This window comes from Neodiprion pinetum, chromosome 5 (assembly GCF_021155775.2).
Source record: "Neodiprion pinetum isolate iyNeoPine1 chromosome 5, iyNeoPine1.2, whole genome shotgun sequence".
Taxonomy (NCBI): domain Eukaryota; kingdom Metazoa; phylum Arthropoda; class Insecta; order Hymenoptera; family Diprionidae; genus Neodiprion; species Neodiprion pinetum.
The window spans coordinates 4,221,974-4,249,817 of record NC_060236.1 but is presented as its reverse complement, the minus strand read 5'-3'; the positions used below and the strand labels follow the sequence as shown (position 1 = coordinate 4,249,817).

At 36.3% G+C, this 27,844-nt stretch overlaps 1 protein-coding gene across 3 annotated transcripts; it reads left to right on the top strand.

Moving 5' to 3' along the window:
* The first annotated feature begins 113 nt into the window (after positions 1 to 113).
* On the top strand, positions 114 to 26,669 carry LOC124220225 (uncharacterized). 3 transcript variants are annotated; one of them, XM_046628801.2, is made up of 4 exons: positions 114 to 578; positions 23,494 to 23,747; positions 25,680 to 25,924; positions 26,097 to 26,669. In XM_046628801.2, exons 1-4 carry the CDS (start codon positions 524 to 526, stop codon positions 26,098 to 26,100), a joined length of 558 nt encoding a protein of 185 aa, XP_046484757.1. In that variant the 5' UTR covers positions 114 to 523; the 3' UTR covers positions 26,101 to 26,669. The 3 variants fall into 3 exon arrangements, with proteins under 3 accessions (XP_046484757.1, XP_046484760.1, XP_046484758.1); XM_046628804.2 differs by lacking the exon at positions 114 to 578 and adding an exon at positions 6,005 to 6,798; XM_046628802.2 differs by lacking the exon at positions 114 to 578 and adding an exon at positions 22,473 to 22,629.
* The last annotated feature ends 1,175 nt before the right edge of the window (positions 26,670 to 27,844 follow it).

The following is a 27,844-nucleotide window of genomic DNA, read 5'->3' as shown; positions in this document are numbered from 1 at the left end:
CCTGGACAGGTGCGCGGGTGCATTTCTTACCTCTAGAATGTGCGGCTCACAATAAACGCGCAAACGTGAAATAGCGTTCCACGTGGCCTAAGCCGAGGCGGCTAGAGGTCGCAGTTTTATCGCCCCAAGTATAACTGCCCGAGTTGTTAGCGGGGTGCTAAGACCTAATTAGCAAAGACATCGGAACGATTTCGCACTTGTGCCCACCGCGGGGACCGTTTACAACCTGTTATCGCGTGCCAAACCGAACTCTTTATACCCTCCCCCCCCCCCCCCCTCCCATTTACCAATCTGTCTCTTACATCCCAGTCCGTGCTCCTCTGCTTTATTCGAAGACGATCGGTGTGGGTATTCAGTAATCGTTGGCCTTGTGTAATATGCAACGCGGAGTTTGATCGAGTCACGACCGGTTTATAAATGAAAAACACTTTGCTTCTTGTTGTACAGTTTTAGGAAATATTTCGAGTATTACTGAGGAGACGTCGCGTAGTTCTTGTATAATCGACGCTATAAAGGAGGAGGAATGATGCACGTGAACGGCGCGGGAATCGCCGATGCATCGCTCAGGCATACTCGGGGTGACTAATTTATTAATTTCACATCTAATTGCTTCATTATCGATGCACTTTCTTTTGTTCTTAGACTTTTCTTTTTTGCATATATATCATGTGAAATGTTCGCACGCTTTCCTTTCCTTGAATACAGCACATTCATTGATCGATCATCGATGTAAGCCGAAAGTTGTCACCGGTGAAAATACCTAGTGATACTGGAGATAGTCAATCAGTCAATTTTGGATAACCGAGATTAGGGATTAAGCTCGAGGAATTATCGATGTATAAATTCTCTGCGGAGTTCAAAGTCCTCGGTTCCATACATATTTGAATTTTTGCCATCGGATTTCGTCAAATGCGGTCGACTCAAAAAAATTCAACGACAAGATCATCCCGGCGCCATGTTGTGGAAATTCTCACGCCGCGGACATCAATTCGTCTGAAACATAGTTGGAAATTGCGTTATATGTTTACGATGTCTCAATTTTGAATATTCACGTTTAGAAGGACGAACGGGCACCTCACTACTTTGTGAATCGTTCAGGCGGCGGCAAATAACGCAGGGAAGAAGTGGCAATTTGAATAACGACAGCTATTCGAACGCGTGCCGTTTAAATCCATTTTTCAAACCGCGGTCGTCTTTTGTCCACGGAGCGCGATGACACGACAAGGCTGCATTTTCGCTGCCGGTTCCTTGCCTCTTGTTTCCGGCGGCGAGTGTAAAGCTATTAAACGGCAAACAATATATCGCAAAAGCTTTTAAAACCGATAGCCTCGGGTGGATGGATATTACACGTGGGTGTCTGATTGCGAAAACGGGAACAAACGGCTAAAAATTCGCATCCGAAGGATGCGGGCACTTTAATTTCGAGAGCCTGCAGATTTTTGTTTCATTCGGATATTTGAATTATTTGAATAGTTACATTTTTTTTGTTTTACAAAGACAAGAAATAGATGAGCTCCCATGCAGTTGCAGCGATTCTCGCGTTTATTCGCACCTTTACTACGATGATATATTTATTACACCTGTATCATAATTATACAAATTGTATAGCAACTTAGCGTCTCACTACAATATCCAATTGCAATGGTAAAATTAAAACGAAATTTTCTCGTTAAATATAAACTACGTGTATAATACTTACGGCGTTTTGCAAGCGAGTATAATGTAATGGTAGATATGTATAGCCACATGTGTAGGATTGGTGGCACGTGATCGATAAGCGAGCGCGAGGTGACAGAACGCAAGTGGGTCGTCGTATGGAAAATATACGATGATTTGATAGTTTCGTTAAAAATGTCTGCGGCGTGAGGAGGCGAAGAAAGGAAAAATATGAATAAAAAGAAAAAAAAGACCGTTTTCGTTTCGAGGGAACTGAGAAAAATTTCTTATTTTTTCTTTTTTACGGCAATTACTGTAACATACCATACATCGTGACAACAAGTTATACATGCACATTTTCTGCTGTGGCAAAGCATGAAATAACAGTCAGGGACGTTATACTATAAACTGCACAACCAGAAACTCCTCTCATTGTCAGTGCGAAGTCTGGTGCAGCGCATAAAACACATGAAATAGATAGATAGATCGATAGATAGACATAAGATAGATAGATAGGTACATGATCCCTATTATGTTGTTAAAAGAAAGTCTGTAAAGAAATTGAAAATATAGAAAGTAATACCTTAGCCTGAATTAGGAACCAGATTAAACGCTAAACTATCCTATCGTGCAAATATATGTATAAAACTTGCCGACCGACCGATGACCGCTGGCATTATCGAACTGCCGTACTCACACTAGTATATTTTTGTCCGACAATTTATCTTTCGGCCTTACAGTAGGTAAAATTAGTAGCGGAGGCCAGAAATTTTTGACGTAAAAAGCTGCGACTGCTTTAGTCATGCACCGGCTCACTTAAGGGTTAATAAATTATTACTTACATATATACTATTCCCGCACCGACGGATCCATTGATCGATGTTTTTAGTGTTTCACAGTGTGCAGGCTTGTACGCATATACGTATGCGGAGATTGTGGCCTACAAAGTTGCTCCTTTGTTCCCCCCTTCCTTTAACATATAAACTTAAACCTTGACCGTCGAAAAGCGTACATGTATACAAGATACACACACACACACATACAAATTTCCTTACGCTGTTACAAAATGCGAAATTCGACCGGTTCTCTTTCACGAATGATCTGTAGGCATATAATTATAAATGAATTACAGCGGTTAAACCCGATCTCGAATGCAGGCAGGAGACTTGAAAAAAAAAAAAAAGAAAAAAAAATCGATCCGCATTTTCTTTCCGATCTTTTTGCACTATATTTTAAGCTCGTGATTAATCATTTATATGCCCCCGCAACGTTTGTATTCGAATTTATTGTTGCAAGTATTTTTATATTATACTTATAAACGAGCGTTACTTCAGAGTCGCTTTTGCCGATCTCGATCGAAGGTCGCGAGCCTCGGGTTTGAATGCGGAAACGCGCGCGACTGCGGAGGTGGTTTAGCACATTAACAACTCCTGTTCTCCGTGGAGGATATCAAGCTCCGTCGACGTTTCTTCTTTCATTATATTCTATTGTACGTACACACATGTACCGAATGTATACAACGGCAATTTAGACCCGATCGTAAATATATTATACATATATATATATACTTATACGTATATTATTTATATATGTAATGTCTATACACCCACCTACGCAGTCTTTGCCTACATGCGTATCACACATGGATTGTTTTTTACGTAGGCGCAGGGTGCAATTATTATATATGCGGCATATTGCGCACGTGTTTGCGTGCGAGAAGGATAATTATTGCGCGATTGTCGCGCGGCTGTTCAATTCGCGCCGCGAAAATATTAACCTTGAAGAATATTATAGCGAGATTGCGACCATTGTACGAATACTGTATATATATATATATATATAAAGAGAGAGAGTGAGAGAGAGAGAGAGAAATATAAGTTTCGGGTAGAACCATAATTCCATCAGGTGGTAGAATTCTAGGCAGGTGCTTTAATTACGACCGAAATAAACACGCGGTTAGGAAGGAATATATTATGATAAAATTTGGCGGGGGGGATTTAAATACATTTAACGTTTGCTTGTATAGTGTACGATATGCGTAATATCCTTTTCTTTTACAAATATCATGTACGTTACAATGACGGAATGGAAGGTCTGTTTAGAACAATTTGTCGTGTGGAGGGACGTAGTTCTCCTCTCTGTAAATTGTAATGGGCAAACATGACCTTGCCGAGTATATGTAGTACCCATATATATTGGCGATGATTGGCAATGTCGAATGACGAAGAATGAGAAATAACAAGGCGAGTTGCAGGAACGATTTCCAAACAAATGTCGAATAAATCCAGTTATTGTTTTATAGGCATAACGACAAGGGGGAGACGGTATATTGTTGTATTCTAGAAACAATTGTATTCTTTATCTTATAAAGTACCGCGGGTTTGAGGAATATGTAATTTGGTTTATTATCCAAGTACGCAGAGTTTCGAGGATTAGAGAATATAAAAAAATAATTTATAGCTATATTTTACCGTTTAGTGCATGGATTCGAGTATTTTCCTTGTATGTTTAGCAAGTGTTTAGTTAAGGATGCGTGGAATTTCCGTTTCGTCTTAATCATACACAAATTGTTACAAAAGTGTAAATGCCCGTCATTCAATTTCGTATGAACTAATTAGTCGATCCCAAATAAAACAAGGATGACGTAGATTTGACGGATTCGATACTCAGAAGAATAGAAAATCTAGTGGATGTGTTTGTTTCTACAAGTCTCTTTGATTTCGGTCACTCGTACCGTACAATTTATTCTATTGGTGAAAAAATAAATTAACGTTAAGGCCTTGTTTGATCAAAGAAAAAAAAATAAAAAATTGTTAACCATAACGAATATATACACCGAACAGTCATAGATACTTGTGCCACATTTCGTAGTATAATTCGAAAATTACGCGAACCGTTACAACGAAGAAATGAAGATTTCCTCAATTCGCGAAACGACAAAATGCTTTTACGGATTTCGATTCCGGCTCGATATACGAGGAAAGTATACATACGCTTCCCTTCATCGAACTCGCGACTGTTTCCGCATAATCGTTCTCACTTAACCATGCAATTATCATTTATCATATCACGCTAGTCCCTCTCCACCGATTGCGTCATCGACGTTGACGCGAGACCTCAAGATTAATTGTAAGAATTAGGGAAGTTCGAAAATTACTTGAGCGTTTAATCAAATGCTCACACATCAGCTTTCCCCGAAAATTCATCACTACAAACAATACAATAATCAATTTTAGAGAATCTCTGATTCATCGTTAAGAGCCGTGACAAATCAAGCAAACAATTGCGATACATTTGTTTAACGTTAATTTTACAAATCGCTCCGCCTCCTCTCACCACTCTACGAGCACACAGATATAACAAATTATGTCTAATTACGAATCTATTCTTCTCTTCAAGCACTGTATACATGTAAGAATGTATGTAGACGGAGAATGTTTACATTTTCGATTCTTGCTTCCGATAGGAAGTGAAACAAGACGGACAAACCGTCTAATAATTGATATGCGGTCATGCATATCGTTAATGACGAGAATACAATTCTTGAAAGATACAAATTCGAACAATTGGTCATTTCGAATTTATATCTTTCAATAACAAATTATAGTACAGGCACGTATGTTTCTACGTATAACAATCCTCCCGGCATTGAGTCAACGACTTTTCCACAATTATCGGTCGAATCGAGATAACGACATGAACTTGCGTTACACAATGCTTGTAGGTACTCGGCATTTCCGAAAAGCATTATTACCATTATTATTACTATTATTCTTATTATTATACAATTTGCACAATTTTTTTTTTCAGCTCCGCTTATTTCTTTTTCTGGTATACCTAACGGTTATTAAACTTTTTGTATAATGTAACGTGTATGCTTTCATACATTGTATACATATAATACGGTGAATTTTGTACATGCGTTGCGAATTATCATAAATTAGCAATAAATTACAATTATACGTACATAACGATGCATCGGCGTGCAGCGAGTGTATTTTTTTTTATTCACCGATTGGGAATAATTTGAAATTCTTACTAATTACCTGACGCTGTTTAATACGTATAAATATATATATATATATATATATAATACAGGTAATAGGTACATGTATAATACAAGACTGGAATAACAGAGGCGACAAAGTCGACGGGTTGCCGGGAGATTGCGAGGACGAAACGAGACGAGACGAGGCTGTGTGTAAATATATCTGTATACACGGGTCCGCGTAAGTTTAATGCGCGCGTGTGTGTGTGTGTGTGTGTATGTACACCTATACGCGCATGCAGACGGCCAAGAACCGATTCTTGGGTGTTTGAATGCCGCCCGAGCGGATTTCTGATTCAGTCGCGCGGAGTCCGCCAAACGGATCGGAGCCGCTGTGTCGTCGTCTTAACGAACGATTTTAAATACACGCGTACAGAGATCTCTCGAGACGCAACCCCCCCGGACTCGAAGCGCGTGTCACATGCGTAACGTAAACGGCACGATGCGGGCATTTGCCGTAATTGGTTGAATATCTCTCGGTGGCGAAGGATACGGGGAACGTGATGTAAGGAATGAAAAAAAAATAAAAATAAAAATAAAAAATAACAATAAAAAATAAAATAAAAATACAACCGGATTAATCGCGTTGGAAAGAATATTGCGGAAACCGTTATTGGAAAGAAGATCGCGCCTCGACTGCCTCCGCGTGAAGATTGATCCAACGAATTTTCGTCGTGTAATAATAATAATAACAATAATAATAATATTGATAACGAGTAAGAAATAAGAAACGATAATTCGGCAAGAAATTTCTAACTTTCGATCTTCAAGTTCGGTGTGGAATTGTAGTTTTTATTAACTTTTGCTTTATCGATGTATATACCTGAACAACAATCGTAAGAGTGCGCTGTGATAAATAATATACAAGCATCGGAGGTCTTGGATATAACAGTTTTGTTGGTAGTTTTGCTCGGCGAGTGCTCTCGAGAGACAGAAGTGGGAAGTAGACAATTTTGGAAAGTTTATTCATCAAGGGCAGTGAGGGTGGTGGAGGAGGAGGTGGAGGAGGAGGAGGAGGAGGAGGAGAAACGGAGGAGCGTGCAGTGTTTAAAATACAGCCAAACTGACGGATCCGAGCGCAACGTTCAGTCCAGGTAAAAATCCATGAATCTCTCGGCAGGTATCTTTTTATTCGCCTAGCACGAACGCTTCGCTGCTCGGAATTATCGACGACGATCTCTCGAACAGCCGTAGTTTTCTCATTCCTTTCTCAAATTACGTAGTAATTCGTTACGCTGATTAGTCAAGTGGAGCCAAATTAAGCTACCTGGCTGTCGGGCGGATGAGGAGGAAAATTGAACACCTTGTTTTATTATTGTTATTATTATTATTATTATCATTATTATTATTATTATTATACAAAACACACACACACACACGCACGTGCGATATACGTAAAGTTTTACGACACCGATCAAGCGTGCAGTTTCAAATTCGTTATTTCATAATTAATATCAACCAATTTATAAGGTTTATTCGGTAAGAGCGATGATTTTTTTTGCTTTTTTTTTCGTTTTACCGCGTTGAAATTCGCGAAGGAATTTTGTTGATCGGTTGTTACCTTGATTATTACGTACGTGTGATGATAATGATTTGTCGGAAGGGGCGGGGTTGATGTTAAGAATTTGAAATGTTCCGAAAGTCGGGAAAGTCGAAGCAAAGAAGTCGAGGAAGTTTGAAGAAACGACAGAGTTTCGGAATGGTCGGAGAGATACGAAGGATCAAAGTTCCGAAATGCGGTGTTGGGGGAAAATTCTAGTTGCGATAAGTCAAGTTCCGAATATAGAGATATACTCGTAATCAACGAATCGGTGGAGATAATGCGAACGACGAGAATTCCAAACGAAAAATACGGATAATCCGAAACAAAGAAAGATGAAAGTGGGTGGAAATTTCAGCGAGCCAATGCATCCGTAACGTGAAATAAGGGGTAACTTCATGTCGTCAATTCCGGTTATCTTCACCGAGAGAAATCTTTATTTCCGTTTAGTTTTAGTTTAGTTTTGCAACGATACCTGTTTTACCGAATTTTTCTAGTTACCGTAACAAATTGAAATCTTTCTCGGTGTTTGTGTTAATTTTTTTTTTCATTTCCTTTCCTATCGTTTTTCGAAAATATATTGCGAAAGAAATTGTGTATACATGTGTAAACAAGCGAGTCCCCGTTGAATTTTGAATATAAATATCGAGTTCACGGGCATCCGGCTTATAGGCCTAGCATTATACTTATACATTATATATATATATATATATGTGTGTGTGTGTGTGTGTGTGTATGTATACACACACGCACACGTATTTTCCAATTCGCTAAGCATTACGCGGCGCAGTCTTTAAGGACAGAGAGATTATACCCGACCGTACCTTATTCCTATTTTAAATTGTGAAATAGTGAATGTCTCGCGAGGCTCTGTGCGAATGAGATCACAACGCTTGACAAGAAAAGACTCGAAGACAGGCACGGTGAATTATATTTATTATTATTATTATTATTTACGGCCAGAATTAAGGATCATTACGAATTTACCGCAATCTTTTGCTCTTCCTCCGTAATTTCTTCCTTACTTGTTCTTGTTTTTTTTTTTACACGTTACCTACTTTTAAAAAAAAAAAAAAAAAAAAAAAAAAAAAAACCCAGGCGAGTAGCGTACCGAACTTCAACCGGTTCTACCCATTTTCCATCGCGTTGAAGTTAATTTACGTTATCGCAACGATTCGGACTGTGGAAAAGAAACCGTTATTTCGCGACATTGGAATTGTTTGAAATTCGGTAAGCAACCGTGATAAAGGAAGAAAAAAAGAGACTCGTTGTCGGGCTCGTATTCCGAGATACCGGTTCGTGCAAAGACATTGTAAAAATAAGGAAAATGTAGAGCGACGAGGATGTTCTTCCCTAATGTTCCCCGTTACTACAAAGTCACACTCCAACTTCGATATCCTCGTCGTTTTATCCTTGGCATCTATTTTTTATTCCACATTTCGTACCTAATCGATCACATAAATATTCGAACCTTTATCTCTGTTTTTTCAACTTCCGCGTGAGACTTTTTTTTTTTTTTTTTTTTTTTCATGTTTCCTTTTCAGTAATCGCAAATATAAATATATATATATATATATATATACATGTATGATAACAACGGGACGAGATTAACCTAATTCTCGTGTGTTTAATGATTGATTAATTAATCAATTCATAATACAAGATATACTGTGTCTTGTGTTATTTACACGTACAGATTGATACCGTTGCCCAAAAATCGCTTTCGAACTGAACGAAATCACAATGTTTGCCAAATGCATACGCACGATGCGATGATAACAATAACAAGGAAAAGTTCGCATGATTTTTGCATACAAACGTATAATAACTTATCATTCGAATTATTATTCCTTTCATTTCTTTCGCTCTTTATCTTTGATTCTCCATCTTTATTCCCCCGTCCCTCGTTATTTGTCATGGCGAAATAATGAGAAATTATTATTTATTTTTTTTTTTTTTTTTCGAAAATTCGCACATAATTTCGCAGCTTATCGGAAAAGACCGCACGATCATTTTCACGTGATATCGTTGAAATCCAACTAGTTATCGAAGATACGTGATTGTACGTGATCCCTACCTACTTACATAATTTACACTACTATTATTATTATTGTTGTTAAATATTTAGAAATTGTAAATAAAAAATTGCGTTTGAATAATAGCGTGTACGTATTCCGTATTTATTACGATTTCTGTACGTAATATTCTTTGCCAGATCGATCCTGCGTGTTAATTAATACACGGACGTGTGATATGTCTGTCTGTATGTTCGTATTAAGCAAAATTAAAAATAAAAAAAAAAATATATATATATATAGAAAAGAGGAAAGACATCGATACAGGTGTACGGCGACGTGAGTAAGGAAAAATGAACACGTATGCAATTCGTACACGTATGCTTGAGAGGTCTATTAATAGGTATATTGACTATATCTGTTCGTATGATATATATATGATATATAATATATATATATATATATATATAAGGTACTCCCGACACACAGGTTACAGAAAAGGCTGACGTTCAGCCGTGAACCCCGGGCGTGCAGAGAGAGCTGCGTGTAGTCGTAAAATTAAATTGCAACTCGATATATATATATATATATATATATATATATATATATATGTGTGTGTATTTAGTATACGCGTGTGATTATTAAACTTGAAAATTTTGGCGGTCTTGTTTTTCGTTCACCGTAGTCGATCCCTCCTAACACTCTGCATTTAATTATACATGGTTCTCATTTTACACACACACACACACACACATACCCAGCCATCTAACTGTACGGTTTTAGTCATCCAAAAACGATTATATTCCTATTGTCTCTTCTCCTTCTTCTTTTTTTCCGCCTCACTTCTTGGTTTGGTACGTGTCTTTTTTCTTTTCTTTTTTTTTTTTTTTCATTCAAATTGTGTACAAACCATTATATAACTATGAATATATATATACATATATTACGTCAGGTAAGTACCTATAATATACGTATTTAAATAAAAGTACGTGTATTGTGTACAGTGTATATACATGTATATATATATATGTGTGTATAAAAATTCTTAAGATTTGTGAGAAAACGGAGAAAAAGATGAAGTGAGAAGAGAAAGAGAGAGAGAGAAGGGGTAAAAAAAAAAACGACGGAAAGGAAAAACGATGTTGCGAAATTATTATTAATTTATTTGATCAGATGATTTAAATTGGATTAATTTTACGCGCGATTTGATACGCGTTGCGGTAATTTGATATAACACACACCGAGCGTATAATTTTTAATTGTTACTGTTATTATCGGTTATTTCTAAGGTCAAGTCGACTAATCGGTTGAGAAAAATGTCGCTTTACCTGTATCAATCGGACAGGCGTGCTGAAATGGAATAAACTTCCCACACAAAGTGATATTGGCGCGACTTATTCACGCGTGAACGCGTGTCGTATGTACGATACACGTGTGCGGTATAGTATGGTGTAAAAAAGTATATTTATTGGGTTATACGTATGACGTAACTCGTATGCACGTATTTATATATGCCATTGTACATACCGATGTGCACGGTGTTCGTTATTCGATTTTATTGGCTGAAATGACTCGCCTTCTTCCTCTTTTTCTTCTTCTTCTTCTTCTTCTTCTTCTTCTTCTGCTTCCTCCCGACGTCGACGAGGCCTCGATCGAAACTCGTAATCACAATTTAGCGCTGCAGGAGAAGCGGCCGCACGTCAGTCGCTTTTACAGATCAATAATGTATTATTGTCGTTACATACCGTATGTATACACGGGATATATGTCTCTACGAACGTACGCGTGTGTACGTAACAACTTTGCATAGTTTCCGTTTGCCTCAAATCTATCTTTCTTCTTCCTTGTAAGCTTTTTTTATTTATTTATTTATTTTTTTTTTTTTTTTTACTTCTGGTACCAAAAAAAATTCTACAGAGATGCAGAAGCATCTGTACATAGAACCAGAAGTACATCTAGTATAGAAAATGAACATTATGAAAATACAAAAAAAATTATTACTTATTGTCTGTACTGCTTAACAAAGTGATAGGAACCAAAATTACACATAAAAGTACATAGTTATTAAAGTAAGGACTAGTAAAGTTTCATTTATTTATTTTATTTTTTTTTTTTTTTTTCGTCTCTTTTCTCCTTTCGAAATTTTTCTCTCCAGTCGAGTTCTTTTTTTTTTTTTTTTTTTTCAGATAATTACACCAGCCATACCTATGCGGATGATTGTGCGCGTATAGTTTATAATTTCAACGATCCGTCAGTTGCAGAAAAAGAAATATTAGTTTCACTACAATATTATAATACAGATGCGGAGCAGTATCGTAACGTTTGACGAAAAGAAACAGTCAATTCTTTTCTCTCCCTCTCAATTTAACGGGGAAGTTGAGCTGATAAAAAATAAAAAACAAACAAACGAACAAAGGGACAAATAAATAAACGACCAAGAATTGACGATACGAAACTTGCACGCAATAACGATTATCTTACGGTACATTGAAAGAATAAAATATATCGAAATCCATAATAAAACTGCATTGTAACAAATGTTTTCATACCAGAAACTCAAACCTTATATGTTATTCACGCTCGCGTATAATCGTAAATTCTTCATTATCCGAGTTTAATCAAATATCAATGAATTCGAAAGTAAATTTTGAAAAACACTTTTCAACCTTCAGCATATATATACATATATATATATATATATATATTTAATTATATACGATACAAATTTTGAATATCAGCCACTCTGCGTAGCTGCAAAACTTAGTGTTTTAATTCTCTTTGCATAAATACCATGTAAAACGTACATAATATATGTTCTAACGTGCATTCATGCGAGAATTACACACGCTCACGTCACCGTGTAACGATATATTCAATACTCGGAATAAACTTGAATCTGTCCGGCTGGATGAAAAATGTAGAGCACCGGCGTGAATCGCGAATCGCGATGTTGTTTGCACAGGTACCTAAAAATATATGGCGATTGTCTCCGCTCAGATATATTCTTTGGCCTCAATTTTATGCTGCCGCGAATATACACACATATACATGCTAGCTGATTATACTCCGTTATCACTGTATATTATACAATAAATTTTTACGATCACAATTAATGTCGCGAAGATTGCCGTTGATGGGAAAAAAAAAAAAAAAAAAAAACGTTTGTATCAAAATAACAGTTGAAAATTGTGTAACGTAACGTGATGATAACAATTATTATTGTTATTATTATCATTGTTATGTATTTAAAAAATTCGAAATTAATGCAGACGATGATATATACATATATGGCATTTATTAACCGGTAAAATGTTGAAGGCGCCGGTTATTAGCATCACGGTTGCGAAAAAAAAAAAAAAAAATATATAAAAAACGAACGATTAGTCTTGACCGTGAAACGGTGCTGTATTTGCATAGGTGTAAGTACACGTAAATAATACGTAACAAATGTAATAACATAACCGAGAAGGATTTAAATGTAATATACTTACCTATGTGCAGGATACGTTGATCGAAGATAGAAAAAGAAAAACGAAAAAAAAAGAAGAAATAAATAATTAGAGGGAAAGAAATCGTGCGCAGGTATTTTTAGCGACGATATCACACGCTATGCTCGTTTTCACGTATCAATTATTATACGTATACATATATGTGTATAATTTGTGTAAACTACATATGTAGAATTACAATATACTCATTCTCGGATTATATGTATATATGTATATATATGTATATATATATATATATATATATAGACAATTACCCACGCATAAATATGACCGCACGATATTGTTGCGTACAAAATGGTTGTTAATAATTAACTACGAGAAGTGTAATAATTAAGGCTTGTGTGTCAGGTGATGTGCACGTATAACACGAAAAAGGTAAAATCTACCTACGATAAGAGACGATTCGAGTCTTTGGCGGTGTTTGCATACGCGTAGGAATGTTACCTTTAACTAGGTAAATTGGTGCCGTATAATAATGATAATTATTATAGTAATAATAATAATTATAACATTAAACCGTGCCACGAATGCGATCTTTAACGAAAGGCCAAGTTCATTATCTGTCTGGGTGGCAATATAAACACTTGACAGTAGACAGAGAGAGTGTGCGGGTAATTAGTGAGTTTTAAATATTCTATTATTTTTTTCCCCCTTCTTTTCTCTTTCGGTGTCTCGATTTTTTTTTTTTTTCGTTTCTTTGATTTTTTTTTTTTTTTATCACCGATTTTTGCAGAGAAAATTTTCGTGCAATACGAACAACGACGAAGTCGGCAAAGTACGGTATTACGTCTGAATCGACGTTCAACTTTTAAGCTTTTGTTAATACGATACCGTTATAATTTAAACTCGGATGACGTAATTTTGCGCATATATACGTAGATATATGTATAATACAACCTCACGACTCGTCGTAATTCCGAGGTTTTAGGAAATTGCGACGTGAATTGAAAAGGGGGACGAAGTTATCTTTACAATTTCGGCATCACGCTTGTCAAAAGATATATTATGCCGCGATGATGCCGTTTATGATAATTACGTGCATACAATGTGTATGTTACATTGTAGTTACAGGCTATAGCAAAGCAAACATTCGTTTTGATATTACATTGCGTACGCAAATGAAGGTATCTGCATATGTACCTAAAAACTCTGATCGTATAATATGTAACACACCGGGACGATCTCTTGAAAGTTGAAAATCAACCGCGCATGCGCTGAATAATTAAATCTCATTGGTCGGCGAAATTTTCCAGCAGCGATATTCTTGTCTGCGACGCAGGCCGGCCAACCTACGAAAAATGTCTACGTTTGAATTTTCAAAGAGCTTAAGCATTAAATTCCGACCGTTCTTTGAAGAATCGACTTACCGACCCGACAAAAAATGCTTCCCAAACCTTTCCGAGTCACTGCCTCGATTATTTGAGATTCTAACCTCGAAAATTCGTATCAACCGCATCGCCGGCAGAAATAGTTTGACAGCTGAAAACTCGGGATGGCCAGCCGATAAAACTCGCGCACGCGCGTTTGATTTTCAAGTTTCGAGAGATTGTCCCGGTATAGTAAATTTTAGCACTTGAAATTACGGTATAAATTTCTCTTTTCTTTCTTCCACAATATATATACAACAAAAAAAAAAAAAAAAAATTTTGCGGCTTAATAACTTTATTATATAACAATTTACCCCGAGAAAGCGTGCGAAATGATTAATACAAAGCGGAGCTAATAACGATTCACGTATGGTGGTGATTAATAGCTATGCATATTATTTATACCGTATAGATGTGAAAATCCTATTTTTTATTCTGGCATGTGAGAATTGCTAAGCTATAATAATAACAATTTCCAATGCAGTATAATGTCGTACATGAATTATAATAATATGCGTATGTACCTTGTGTGTAAATTATCATACCTATATTAAAGACTCGAGCAGAACGGAGGCTGTGCCGGTTGCATTTTTCCGTGCATCTAGCGAAGGTGAGATATAATTTACAGCTGACTTGGTAATCCGCGGATCATGATTCGCCGGAGATCGGATAAACCTGAAACGTTAATCGCGCGACCGTCGTTTATTATTGCATACGTGCGTACATACGCACGTATGTTGGATATTTTTATGACAAGCCTCAACGTATAATTATCGTCCCTGGCGTGTATAAATTAAAGCTTGCAAATTGTGTGTACAATGAGAGAGATAAATTACGAACAAACTGAAATCGTTGGTAATTACACACTCCAGATTCCGTTTTTTTTTCGAATCTCTTTCGACAGGATTGACATTTGACGCGCACCCTAAACGACGGTCGTTTAAAACGCTTGTAAAACAAAGTTTTATCAACTTTTGATACGTGTGACTGTGCGTATAATACAAGAAAAGATGAAAGTAAAAAAAAAAAACAAACAAAGAAGTTGCAGTAACGAATCTTGAGAGATTTTTTTTTTATTTTTTTTTTCTCCACGAAATAATTGAACATTATGAAACTGCAGCAGGGATAAAAAAAAAGATTAGTAATCGGTGACAATTTACAGTCGAAATGTAACCCCTTTGAGTCACACGTTTTGTGATTTTTCGGATCGTTGATTACGAATATGAAATCAGATTTTGAAAATTCAAGATGGTGGATCCGATATGACGGACGAAAACTTGAAATTTCATTGAATATCGTGAAAAAACTCTGTAGGGGTTTTGCGGGGGTCGCTGATTGGACTCGCAATATTGAATTTTCAAAATCTGATATCAGATTCGTTATCAGCGACCCCAAAAAGTCCTGGACAGAGTTTTTTCTTCGGATTCGATCGAGTTTTAAGTAATTGTCGGCCATATTGGATCCGCCATGTTGAATTTTTGAAATTCGATTTCAAATTCGTAATCAGCGAGGCCAAAAACTTGTAATTTATGTATAACATGTGTACGTGTAGAGGGGTAACTTTCTCGGAAATGAATTATTTATTCAATTGTTACGATTTTTCACAATTAATTTTTTTCCAACAATAATCAGTAACAGTAAATCTCTAAATGTACAAAAAAAAATTGATATAAAATAGGTGCCAAAAATATTTACCACTATGACTTGGAGGGTTGAAAAAAAAAAAAAAACTCAAATCCGTTAATTATACATCAGTTTTTAAAATACGCGCGCATGCAAGTTGGATAAGCAAAGTTCGAAGTACATTTGTTTGGTAATCACGATCGATTAGCCTGAAGAATTAATTACTTTTCTTACCGATTAGAACATAATTTCCATTGCAAATGTTGCTACCGATTAACAATTTACACAACGCGTGTTTGAATAAGGGAATCGGCGAAAAAAGAGAAAGAAAAAATAAAAATTAAACAAACAAACGATTATTATTCCTGATTTACAATCTCGTAATTTGTCGTTGCCTTTTTATTTTACTCAGGTTCAATGTAATAAGTATTGTGCAATTTTGCGAAATAATGACGTCGTCGACAGAAAACGCTAATAGCTTGTTTTATTTTTAAACTACAACTTTCTTTCTCCGTATTTTTATTACACGCGTTTCGGTGCAGCAGACAAATGGGTCAGCAAACGCGATGATACGCGCGTTGTAATTAATAAACCGCAAGGACGTAATTATCATTGTGAGGAAAACTGAATCGCGGTAAACGGTATTTTAATTTCCTTCTTTTTTCCGCATATATTAATATACGCGCGTGTGTGTTTCCATATATATATATATATATATATATAAAGTTAAAATGTTTATCATATAATTCTGCAATTTATATTACATTTATATCTCTATCTCTCTTTGGTTATATGTATTATAATTACGTAAATATTATACCTATTTAAAAATACAATACAAAGTGTGCGCGCGTTACTGGCGCTAATCGTAAGCAAAGTTTATTTTCACTTTCGCCATCGCGATGATGATGATTGAAGCCACGGATACATGCGGCAATAAGAAAGGACCTCGAGCTCAAGGCGATGTTCGTAATAATACATAGTATAATGCTTGAATAAATGTTAAGCTCAATTGGTGTGCACAACGTGCATAGGCTTCATCATTATGATATGCGCGAGGATTAAAAATCTCTGCAACGTATAACATATATATATACATATATATATATGTATTTTTTTTTAATTCACCCTACATATCTACAAAATTAAGCCAAAACCGCAAATCTCCGACTTGCATAGTTTTCGAGATATGTCGGTTAGAGTGTTTGAAAAATTCAAACCGCATGACTCATCTTTTACAATTTTGCTACCAAGATCCGAGTTTACGAGGCTTTGTTTAAAGCTAAAAGCTAACTTTTGACTGAGTACGTATAAAGAAAAAAGTTTAAAAAAAAAACAAATATACATATATGTATGTCTAATTTGAAATTTTTTACTACATTATAAAATAATAAGATCGCAAAGAACGACATTATTATCTATGATTACGTATTTGTATAATATAGAGAATAATTAGCCGTCAATTCAACTTCACTCGCCGCTCTTTCCCTTTTTCTCTTCGTCGTTAGTTCGACGTCGATGAAAAAAAACAAAATAAATAAATAAATAAACTAAAAATTAATGAATAAAAAGTTCCTCCTCAAATTATGGCAAAATAAAAAAGAAAGAGGGAAAAAAATAAATAAATAAAAGGCCGTTATAGCCTTTCTCCAACTCGAAACCATTTTACGTGAATAATTAATTAACATTTCCGCACGCCCTAAACATAATTATTATACACCTTTACGCGTCAGTTTTGATCTTTATGCGATCCTCGATCGATTATCTAAAATAATGTTTACTTGAAACACAGTGCGGTTTATAAATATGCCTATACACTGTACATATATGCGTTTGGTATACGAGCAGTATCGTGATTAATAATAATAACTCGGAACGTTTCGAACGGTGCTTTTTGTGCAGTTTTTTTTTTTTTTTTTTTTCTTTCCAACGTTGTTAATCCACTGCTCAAGTGTCTGAGTGCGATAATTGCGAAGGGAAAAGAGAAAAAAAAATCACATTTCTGTTAAGAGACTCGACGTCTAAATGCGATGTAATATGCATGTATCGTTACAAACCGGACGTCTGCTGCAGTAATACTTTATTGTGCAAAGAAATTATTCATACCGATATTAAATGTATCTATTATGTTACACATTGTATAGTTATTCACATGTGCAGGATAATAAGAACGAGTCATTACTCGGCTGAACTAGTTTCAATTGACAAAAGGCGGCACTTGATTCCTCGGTGTGTTGTACATTTTTTTTTTTTTTATTTTTATTTTAATTTTTTATTCCTTCTTTAAATCCCGCGGATTCTTTCCCACCTCGACGGTGTTTATTTTTTTCGATCTATTCTTTCTACCCGTAAAATTGTAGTAATTCAAACTCGTTACACTCGGTCGCATTAAAATGTCCGGATTATTATTATGCAGGTGTGATTGAAACAAGATATTAGCATATTAATTATCCAAGCTATATTTTTCGATTTTCGTCAAAAATGAAAATAGTCGAGAACTTAGCGGTGACCGGAAATAAAAATTTCTCTCAGTGTACGCCTACGAGTAAACATGACCTGAGAAGTTTCTTTTTCAAAATCACTTTGAATATTTATAAACAATCGAGCAGATGAATAAAAAATCGGAAAGAAAAAATCCAGGCACCGTTTCAGAACTGGGACAATGGATTGCAGAATTTTTTTTCTCAACAGTATCAAAAACGACGAGGCTATTCAGACGTTTGTCGGATTCCCATGGAATTCTAGATAGGTATACGTGTGAATGTAGAATTGATCGCCTGATAAATAATACTCGATGAAGCGCAACGCGATTGTGAAAACGTGACATATGTTCAGCAACGAAGATAAAATGCAAAAAAGAGAACGATAATAAAAATGAAAGAAAAAATAAAATAAATAAATAAAAATGAAAAAAATAGACACGAGCAGAAGAAGAACAAGAAGAAGACAAAGAACCGTTGCGATAAAACTGCACTTTGTGATATATTGCATAGAACGGAAGAGTTGCAAGTCTCCCGTGACTTTCAGATATCATACCTGAGGCACATGCAACGCACGTTTCGCGTTAAAACACACGTATTGTGTCACGTACCGTATAAATATACATTTATCTTTGCTGCTGCTGCTGCTGCTGCTGCCGATGCATGTACGATGCATGCAAAAATCACGACCGATCCACAGGTATGCGTATTATACAATATCCAGTGAAAATGCAGCGCGGTGCAATCGCAAACAATCGCTTCGCAATTTATGCGCAGACGGGTTATACGTATACCACATTTTATAAATATAACACCGCACGTGACGAATGTTCCCGTAGTTTTTTTTTTTTTTTTTTTTATGTTTTTACGACACCGTTTCGAAAAGATATATTTATGTTATTTTTCGCGTACGGTCAAAATCATTCGGAAGCTCTACTCGCTATACCTATAATAATAATAGTAATAATAATTAGAATTTCGTCCCAAATTATCTCATTATTCGTATTCAAAAGAGATTAGAAAAAAAGAGAGAAAAAAAAAGGTCAGTTTGTAAGTTGATCCCATTATCGTGCACAATAAATACAATTATCCGTTGTTAATCGATATACATATACGTGGTATAATATAGATAGTGCGATTATAGTCGTCTTTATTATCTTATATTAATTACATGTAGAAAGAAAAAAGCGACGATACGATCATCGTGTATAGGTATTATAGAAATTTTATATACCCGTAATCGTGTTAGCGACCTCTTACAAGGATCAGAAACTGTTCGGAATCAGTTTTAAGTGTAAAGGGAAGCGATATTGATGCGAGAAAAATTATAAAAACGTGTAGAAAATTGATAATGGATATGGCACGAGACTGAAGTTGGCAGCAACGTTCGAGTTAACGAAACGTTACAGGGAACAAAAAATTATTAGTAGGCAACTTTGCAAGTTTCAAGAGATTCTCCCGGTATACACACCTCATTCCACACACGCTTATCTAATTTGTTTTTTCTCACTGATTTACCTATTTATACAAGCTACGCTCATTACGTCGTTTAGACACAAGTATAAAAAAAAGTCCATAACTACACGTGTGTCAAAACAACCATTTTTTATCTAAATAATATTAAATAAACAACACATATATATATATATATATATGTTGTAGGCATCTAATAAAATCGAGCATTTAATTAAAGAATGTTTAAGGTGAAACTATTTACAGTAAAAACTTTTAGAATATTATGCTTTATATAAATTATTTCAAGGATTTAAAAGGAATGTATGAGAAAAGAAAATTAATTTTCAGAAAAAACACCAGTTTCCCGTTACATCCCATTTTTTCTTCCTTGTGGTTCTTTTATTTCAATTTTCTTTGAAAAATACTCGACGGTTTATACCTACGACGTCAAATATTTCCGTGGGCTTTTCCTTGTAATACAATCAGCCGAGAAAGGTGTGCGGCAAAGTATAGAGACTACGATATATTTATATGTATGTATGGTACAATACCACATACCTGTGAAACGATGGCGCGACGGATTCGATAATGAAAGTGGACGACGAACGAAAGTGGGCCAAACATCGTGACGCGAAGAGTTGGGTGGGTTCTCATTCATTCGCGAGATACTCGTTCTCGGGGCTGGGTTGAAATTCCGAACTTGAAAAGTTCCTAAAGCGGCTAAATTATCTTGCCGAATTATCTTGCGACGAAACTTGAGGTAAATAAGTCAAACCTCGAAGAAGCAACAAAGTTTCGAACGGTCGGAAACGCGACGGATAAAAAACTTCCCATATGCAAGATTACGAAAAGCAAAGTTCCGATGGAGCAAAATTTGGTAAAATAAAGTTTCGATTGTGTAAATTTTCGATATTTAAAATATACTCGCACAGCGTACAGTTTACTCAACGAGTGGGTGTAAAAAATTAGAAAAACGGAAAATCAGAATTACTAGGATTACGAACGACAAGTATCGAAAATCCAAAACAAAGAAAGATCAAAATGGGTGAAATTTCACTAGGCCGGAAATTCACGGAATTGAAAATCTTGGATCATTCGAAACTTTGATGTTTCGTCAAATTTGATTTCCTTACTTCAAGTTCCGCAACCAAAATATTCGGAATTCGGCGCTTTCGGAACTTTTCTAAATTTGGAATTTCAACTCCGCCTCCGATTCTCATTACAATATATATACACACACGTATACGTGGTATATTATGTTATACATAATATATCTGTTTAAATAGCGTATTTAAACGTTATAATATGAGCGTACGAACGAAACGCTGGACATAATGGAATAGGATAAAAAGATGAGGTATCATTACAGTTGACTAATTTGAAACGAAATGATTCTGAAGTAAAACGAAAAGATAGAAGAAGATCTGTGAAAAATATTCAGTTACGTATCCGCAAGCTATCGTATACTCTTTTCCTCCCTGAAGAATGATACGTAATTTAAACAAGTTCTAAATTCATGTGAAAAGATTACTCAAAGGCTGGACGTGTATAATACTTCATAATCTAGATTAAATATATCTATAGAACGCATCATATGTATATATAATACCGTGTTATTAACGACCTAATTATATCGCGTAGCTATAAATGAACAATTCAATAATAAACTGATTAATTTTACATCTACAGGTGTGAAATTACCGTATGTTATATAGATAGATAACAAGAAAATTCCATCGCGTTATGCGGTGGAAAAAATTCTTAGACACGTGTATTTGCCGTGTGTATATATTGTTAGATGTTGTCGAACTTGCGTTCGAAATAAACGTTTAACTATATAAATTAGAACGGAAACAAAGTAGGTAACGTATGATTCTACTTAAAATTAGAGAGATCTGGGTAATAATCGATATTCTTTTTCTGCGGCCGCGAAAGTTGTGTTTATTAAGTAATTTAAATTTGCCTTGTATTATAATATCGTAAAATTAACGATCGCGCAGGTGCTGATATTTTAAGAATCATAATAATAAATTTATACGTTCGGCAATAATTATACACACCTATACACCTGTACGCGTTATTATACATAATATAAGATGTACGATAACATCAATAATTACTAAAAAATAAGACTAAGATTATCGCCAGGCAAATAAAATTGCCTCTCTTACAGGCGGGTATAGATGATGGGTTATTATATATTATCGTATATGTATAATGCGTGCATGTATGCATCTGTGTACATTAAAGGTGTGCATCCTGCGTTGCAGACTTGTTTGCCCGGCGCGGCGTTTGCACTCGTTCAATGAACCTGAACGATCCAGACGCCGGTTATGAGTCGGTATCATATTCCTTATTACTCTAGTTGCGGGTTTACAGCAACAAAGCGCGTTCTCCGTGTGTCAAAATTTTGCTGCGCACAATTCAAGTTCAATTTTTCACAACTGTGTAACAATTACGATGTCGCTGTTACTATCCGATGCTAAAAACTTACCCCTCAATTTACTGTTCGTGCTTGTCTTAATTAACGTAGGTATGTAATCGTAGGTGTTTTTAATAGACCTTCGTTTATGTATATTATATGTATATACACACACGCATATATCATTTGGATAAATTTATGATCGGGGTCTCGCAGACTCGAAACGATCCGCTGCTGTCGGTATTATCACAACCTTACCGGCAACGTCAACTACGAAATGAATTTGGATCACTCGTAAGAGCTCGCATTCAGTCAGTTAACACGAGCCGATGATCTCGCGTTGATCTGCTGCCGCTTCGCGATTTCGTTAACATTCTCTTGCGTATCTATCACATTGTCGTAACTCGCTGTCATGTGGTAAACAACTACTTTGTGTACGCAGATAAAATACACCGTTGTCAATGATCGCGAATTCGGCTGATCATGACTATTATGACGAATGAATTTTGGATCTGTGAGTTGAACGTGTATTAATTGGTATATTGTTTGACAAGGGACGAAAGATGCGATCGCAAACTTTTGGGCCCGAATCACACACGATATATAGTTTTTGTAACAAGTGGATGAAAAGTTTTGGGGCCTTGCGTAGGGTGTTAGTTTTGCGGCACACGGTCGAACAATTTCTTCTCCCTAAGGACGAGTGAAGCAATTGTAGAACTGCGCATGCGCGAACCTATATTCACGATACTGACAATGAAATTGGCTACTTTCGTTCCGCTAAAATGCAACGCAAAGTTCCACTTTTCACACACGTGTGATACAATAGTATGTTATGTAATGAGGAGGGAAACTCGATCTTTTCGGGCCGAGCGTAAACTTGCAATATGAGTCGTAGGTGAGCCGAAGACAAATATTGCAAATACGATAGGGTAAAAGACCGATGCTTCCTTGTTGCGCACGATTCTTTACACAACAAGAGTATGTCACGAGTTCCTTCACCAAGCACGAATTGAATTGAGGTTAGGGTGGCGTAATGTCAAATTTTTTCGCGACAGCGCATGCGCGCAGTGCGGAAAAGACCACTTTCCAACTCCCATGACTCAAAACTGGACTTTTCAGTACTACGCGCATGCGCAATCGCAGACTCGCTCTACCGTCATAGAAACGAGCACTTTGCGTACGGAAAATACGCGTGGAAAACCTCGTAAATCGGGCTCACGTTATGTAAACACAATTTTATTCTCAAATATATTATATATATATATGATCTTGTATTTCCATTGGGATAATCGACACATATAATTTGAAGAAATTGTACGATATTTGTTTTAGCTTTTGAAAATGACGTGTGATTTTGCTTGTTTGTTTTTGTCCGTAGCCATGTCTCTGGAGGAATCCCGGCGCTCCCAGCGTCCCTATCGCTACGGGATGGTCCTGCTGTGCGTCGGGGCTCTGATCAACTGGTTGGGTCTAGCCGAGAACTACGTGGAGCCGGTCAGATATATCGGAGTGGCCTGCATCGTCGCCGGAGCTCTCCTTATATGCGCAGCAATGTGTTGCTGGCTTCACGCCCCTCCAACTACTCGGCCGCACGTGTCAACGATGCACTCGAATCATCCCATAACTGCCCAGGTATACCTAGGATGAAATTTTCCTTGTTTACCAGCATGTTACGCCGACCAAATTTCACGAGGCTGTAGTTGGCAACGTCAATGTCGATATAAAAATTACCATTTTCCTGCTTGGGGATAAATTGAGGCGTTGAATTTATAAAGTCTGAGTCATTCGATGCCGCATGTATGCTGTTTGCTTAATTAAGTTCAGATTACGTATGATAAAAGTCCCAAATAACGAGTTTTGCGAAAAATGCATCAATACAATAAAGTTATAAACTTCAATCTGATCAGGATAGTTAGAAAATTAAATGAGCGCGATCTGAAATCGCAAAGAATCGTGAAACGCTCATTTTTTAACAGGATCGTTCTTACGATCTCCGCAACTTTTTAGGGGTTGTCTAGTATATACATATATGTATATGCACAATCGACAATCTTTTTTTCTCGACGACTTTCTTTCCGCAACAACTCGATATCGTGCTGTTTTCGCAGCTGTGTAAATTCACGAATTGGCAGAAATTATCATTTGGTGAGAATAACAAATTTTCGAGCTAAGGAATTTTGGAATAAATTATCGCGAGAGGTTGTATGTCGGATGCTTATAAACCGTACGTGAGTAAGACGTTCGGAGCCGTGTGAAAACAGAGAGAAAGAGAGAAACGAGCGCTAAATAGTTCTCTGCGATATTACTTTTCGTCATCATCGCGCAGCATGAGAAAGAATTTTTAGAACACGCTTGCAGGTCGGACCGATATAGCACACGGAACATTTTACGTGTATACAGGTGTAATAATGTAGGTTTGTTTGAGAAGAAAATCGATGTGATGTATATAACATGGAGTCTGAACCGTTCGCTTGAACGAATAAATTCCAATTCAAATCGCGTATAAATTACACGAAATGCGTGAATATCTTTTTCGATTTGAAGAAAATTGCACGAATCAGGTTTAACAATTTGAAAATTACGTACATAATCGAAACGTTTCTCTTTCACTTTCAATTTCTGATTGGCGCTTAATTCAGAGATTTACGAAGGTGAAAAAAAAAGTACCTTTAAAATACCACGCGTCGAGGGTCGAAACACACCGGAAACGTTGAAACATGTACTATGCGATCGATCCGCGTGGGTCAAACTCGTGTCTACGCAGTTGGTTATACGGTAAACTCGGTCCTCAGACTCGATGAATATAACGTTGTAGGTGGATATAGATATAAATGAGGCTTGTGCAGCCGCGCAGGTTGTTCACTTGGAAGTCGTGGTTAGGCATATCCGACGCTGTATACATTCAACTGTTTTTCACGTAAAACGACCACTTTGAAGTTAGGAACGTTATCGTAACGATTCATGGTGAGGAAAAGTTGTTAAACTTGGTGATTTTGGAATTGTTTGAAATTTCGGTAAACCTTAATTAAACAAAATGTACTCATATTTTGAAATCTTGGTTCCGTCAAAGTCAATGTAAAAATTAGAAAGTAGTGATTTTTTTCCCCAATGTTTCGTTACGATAACGTTACTAACTTAAATCTCGTGTAAAACGATGCGATTACAGATCAATTCCTTGCGTTCTATACCGAGTCATCAGATGTCGCGCGGGTTGCATGGCAGCAGACGATTATCCACCATGTCGGAGTTGGACGCCATCTTGCGCCGTATTTAATTATAAAGGTTATTCTTTATCGGTTTTTTAAGTCCGTGTAGACTCAGCGTCACAAGGAAAATACTCGATGACCAGGCACGGAGTTTTCCTCGTCTCGATATACCCGCGGTATGATTAAGATAACGTTATTCAAAATTGTACCTAACCTAAAAGGAGCGAGTTGAAGTTTCACCTGACTGGTCGTTTGCATGGGACTGTTTTTCAATGTAGCATCTTCGTGTTGTAACGATAATTGAAGTGTGGTAACGATAATTTAATTGTTTTTATTTTTTCTCCTCCCCCCTTTGCAGATCGACGATCCAATTCACGTTATATCGATCGATGAACCCGCGGGTGGATCCAGGCAGAAGCCTCCGGATTACGAGGCGGTTGCCGACGCGCCGCCGAGCTACGACGATGCGATTAAACTGAATCCTGGACAGTTCGTCAGGTCGAGTGATGCGGGATTCACCGGTTCGCCGGAAGTCGGAAGATCGTCATCCGGCGAACTTTCGGTAACCGAAGTTGCACCAACGCCGCCTCCGCCATACGCGAGGTATGAGTTCGTTCGATACTGATTCTTTATTTTTGCATCCTTGAATAAAAAGCTCCACACAATTATACAATGAAAATCTTGCTTGCGATTAAGACGCGGCAAGTTGCCAATCGAGTGGTGTATGGTTTTTTGTTTCTAACCTTGTTATTTCTTTTTTCCTCTCTGCTTTTAGGTGAATAACTGCACGGAGGGAAGATTAACGCGACTACGCCGCAGAACCGAGGGAAGAAAAACGAAACAGAGTTTAGCAAAAGTAAATTAATAAGTAAACTAGGGACCATACAACGGGACCAAACCGCGTGAGATGAAGAACAGAGGCTTCCATCGTTTCTTACTCTTTGAAGAAATAGAGGAGCGTAATCAACTCTGAAAATCCTCGGCCCTTAAGGCTGGCCGACGACGAGCTGACGCCGGGAAGCTTTCTTGATACTTAAAAACATAACAACAATAATGAAGAAAAATAAAAAAATGTCTCGCCGCGTGCACCTATATACATTCTTTTGTATGTATGTGTGTATGTGTAATAGACGTTGGATAGCGTAAAAGCACAATATATTACGTTGCACGTGCCATGCCGCATTTATAAAACATGCATGCATGTGTGATACACGATTTGAAAATAATTGTTTTTTTTATTTAAAACAAAAAAAAAGAAAAAAAAAAAATCGAGAGAATCGCCGACCGCATTACATACCAGCTAATCTATACGTATACGTACCCTTGCACCACATCTGTAAATAATCGTCGAGGCAATGAAGACTTAACGAGGGAAAGAAGGCGAAGATGAAGAAGAAGAAAAAGAAGAAGAAGAAGAGGAAGAAGAAGAAGAAGAAGAAGAAGAAGAAGAAGAAGAAGAAGAAGAAGAAGAAGAAGAAGAAGAAGAAGAAGAAGAAAAGTAAGGAGATTAGACATAGTGAAAAAGAAATGAATGACAGACAAGGACGAAGAGGACGTAAGAAAAAAAGTTTATCGGATATCCGAAGGAGAAAATCTGGCTGTCGAAAAATCAAGAGAAAGAAGCACATGTTTACTGAATTCTCATGATACAACAAACTTATTCGAGACAACGAGATTCATTTTCATCTCTTTCTCCATACACTATAATCCTGTGTCGACACAGAAGCACCAAGAATTGCTACCTGCATTATAGTTATGATAAGGACGATATTAATGCTGCTACCACTATTGTATTAACGACAATAATGATAACAACAACAACGACAACAACAACAACAACAACAACAACAACAACAACAACAACAACAACAACAACAACAACAACAACAACAACAACAACAATAATAATAATAATAATAAATGTTATTATTATTAAATCTGTACACGAAAACACGTCCGTCTCATTGTGATATTTAACTTGGTATTGATGTATATGTGTATACATATATGTATATAAATACGGTATATAGTTATAGCGTTATAAGCTGTCAAGATGTATAAATGATCTTTGTAATATACAACTATGTTGACTGGTTTTTAACGAATTAAGATAAGATGTGTGAGATATTTTCAGCCTTTTCTTTTTTCTTTGTGTTAAAAAAATTTTTTTTTCATTCCTTTTTTTTTCTCTTCTTTTGTCTTTATAGTAATGAAAATGGCAAATAAGAAACAGCTGAATTACGCTATCTTCGTGTTGATTGAATTATATACGACCTTATACCTTTAGATACTTCTACATGCCTTCATCGTCATATCTGAATAGTAAATATAGTCTATTTTTATTTATTTTTTTTTCATAGTTTACGAAAAGTACGGCATGTATTATTTCGGGATGAATTATAAATAAATTCCAACACACCGGGACTTGAAACTTTCATTGTTAACAAAAATTTATACTCAATTTGTATATTCAATTGATTGTGTGTACATTATTCGTATGTGTAACGTAAATTTGGTTTTTCA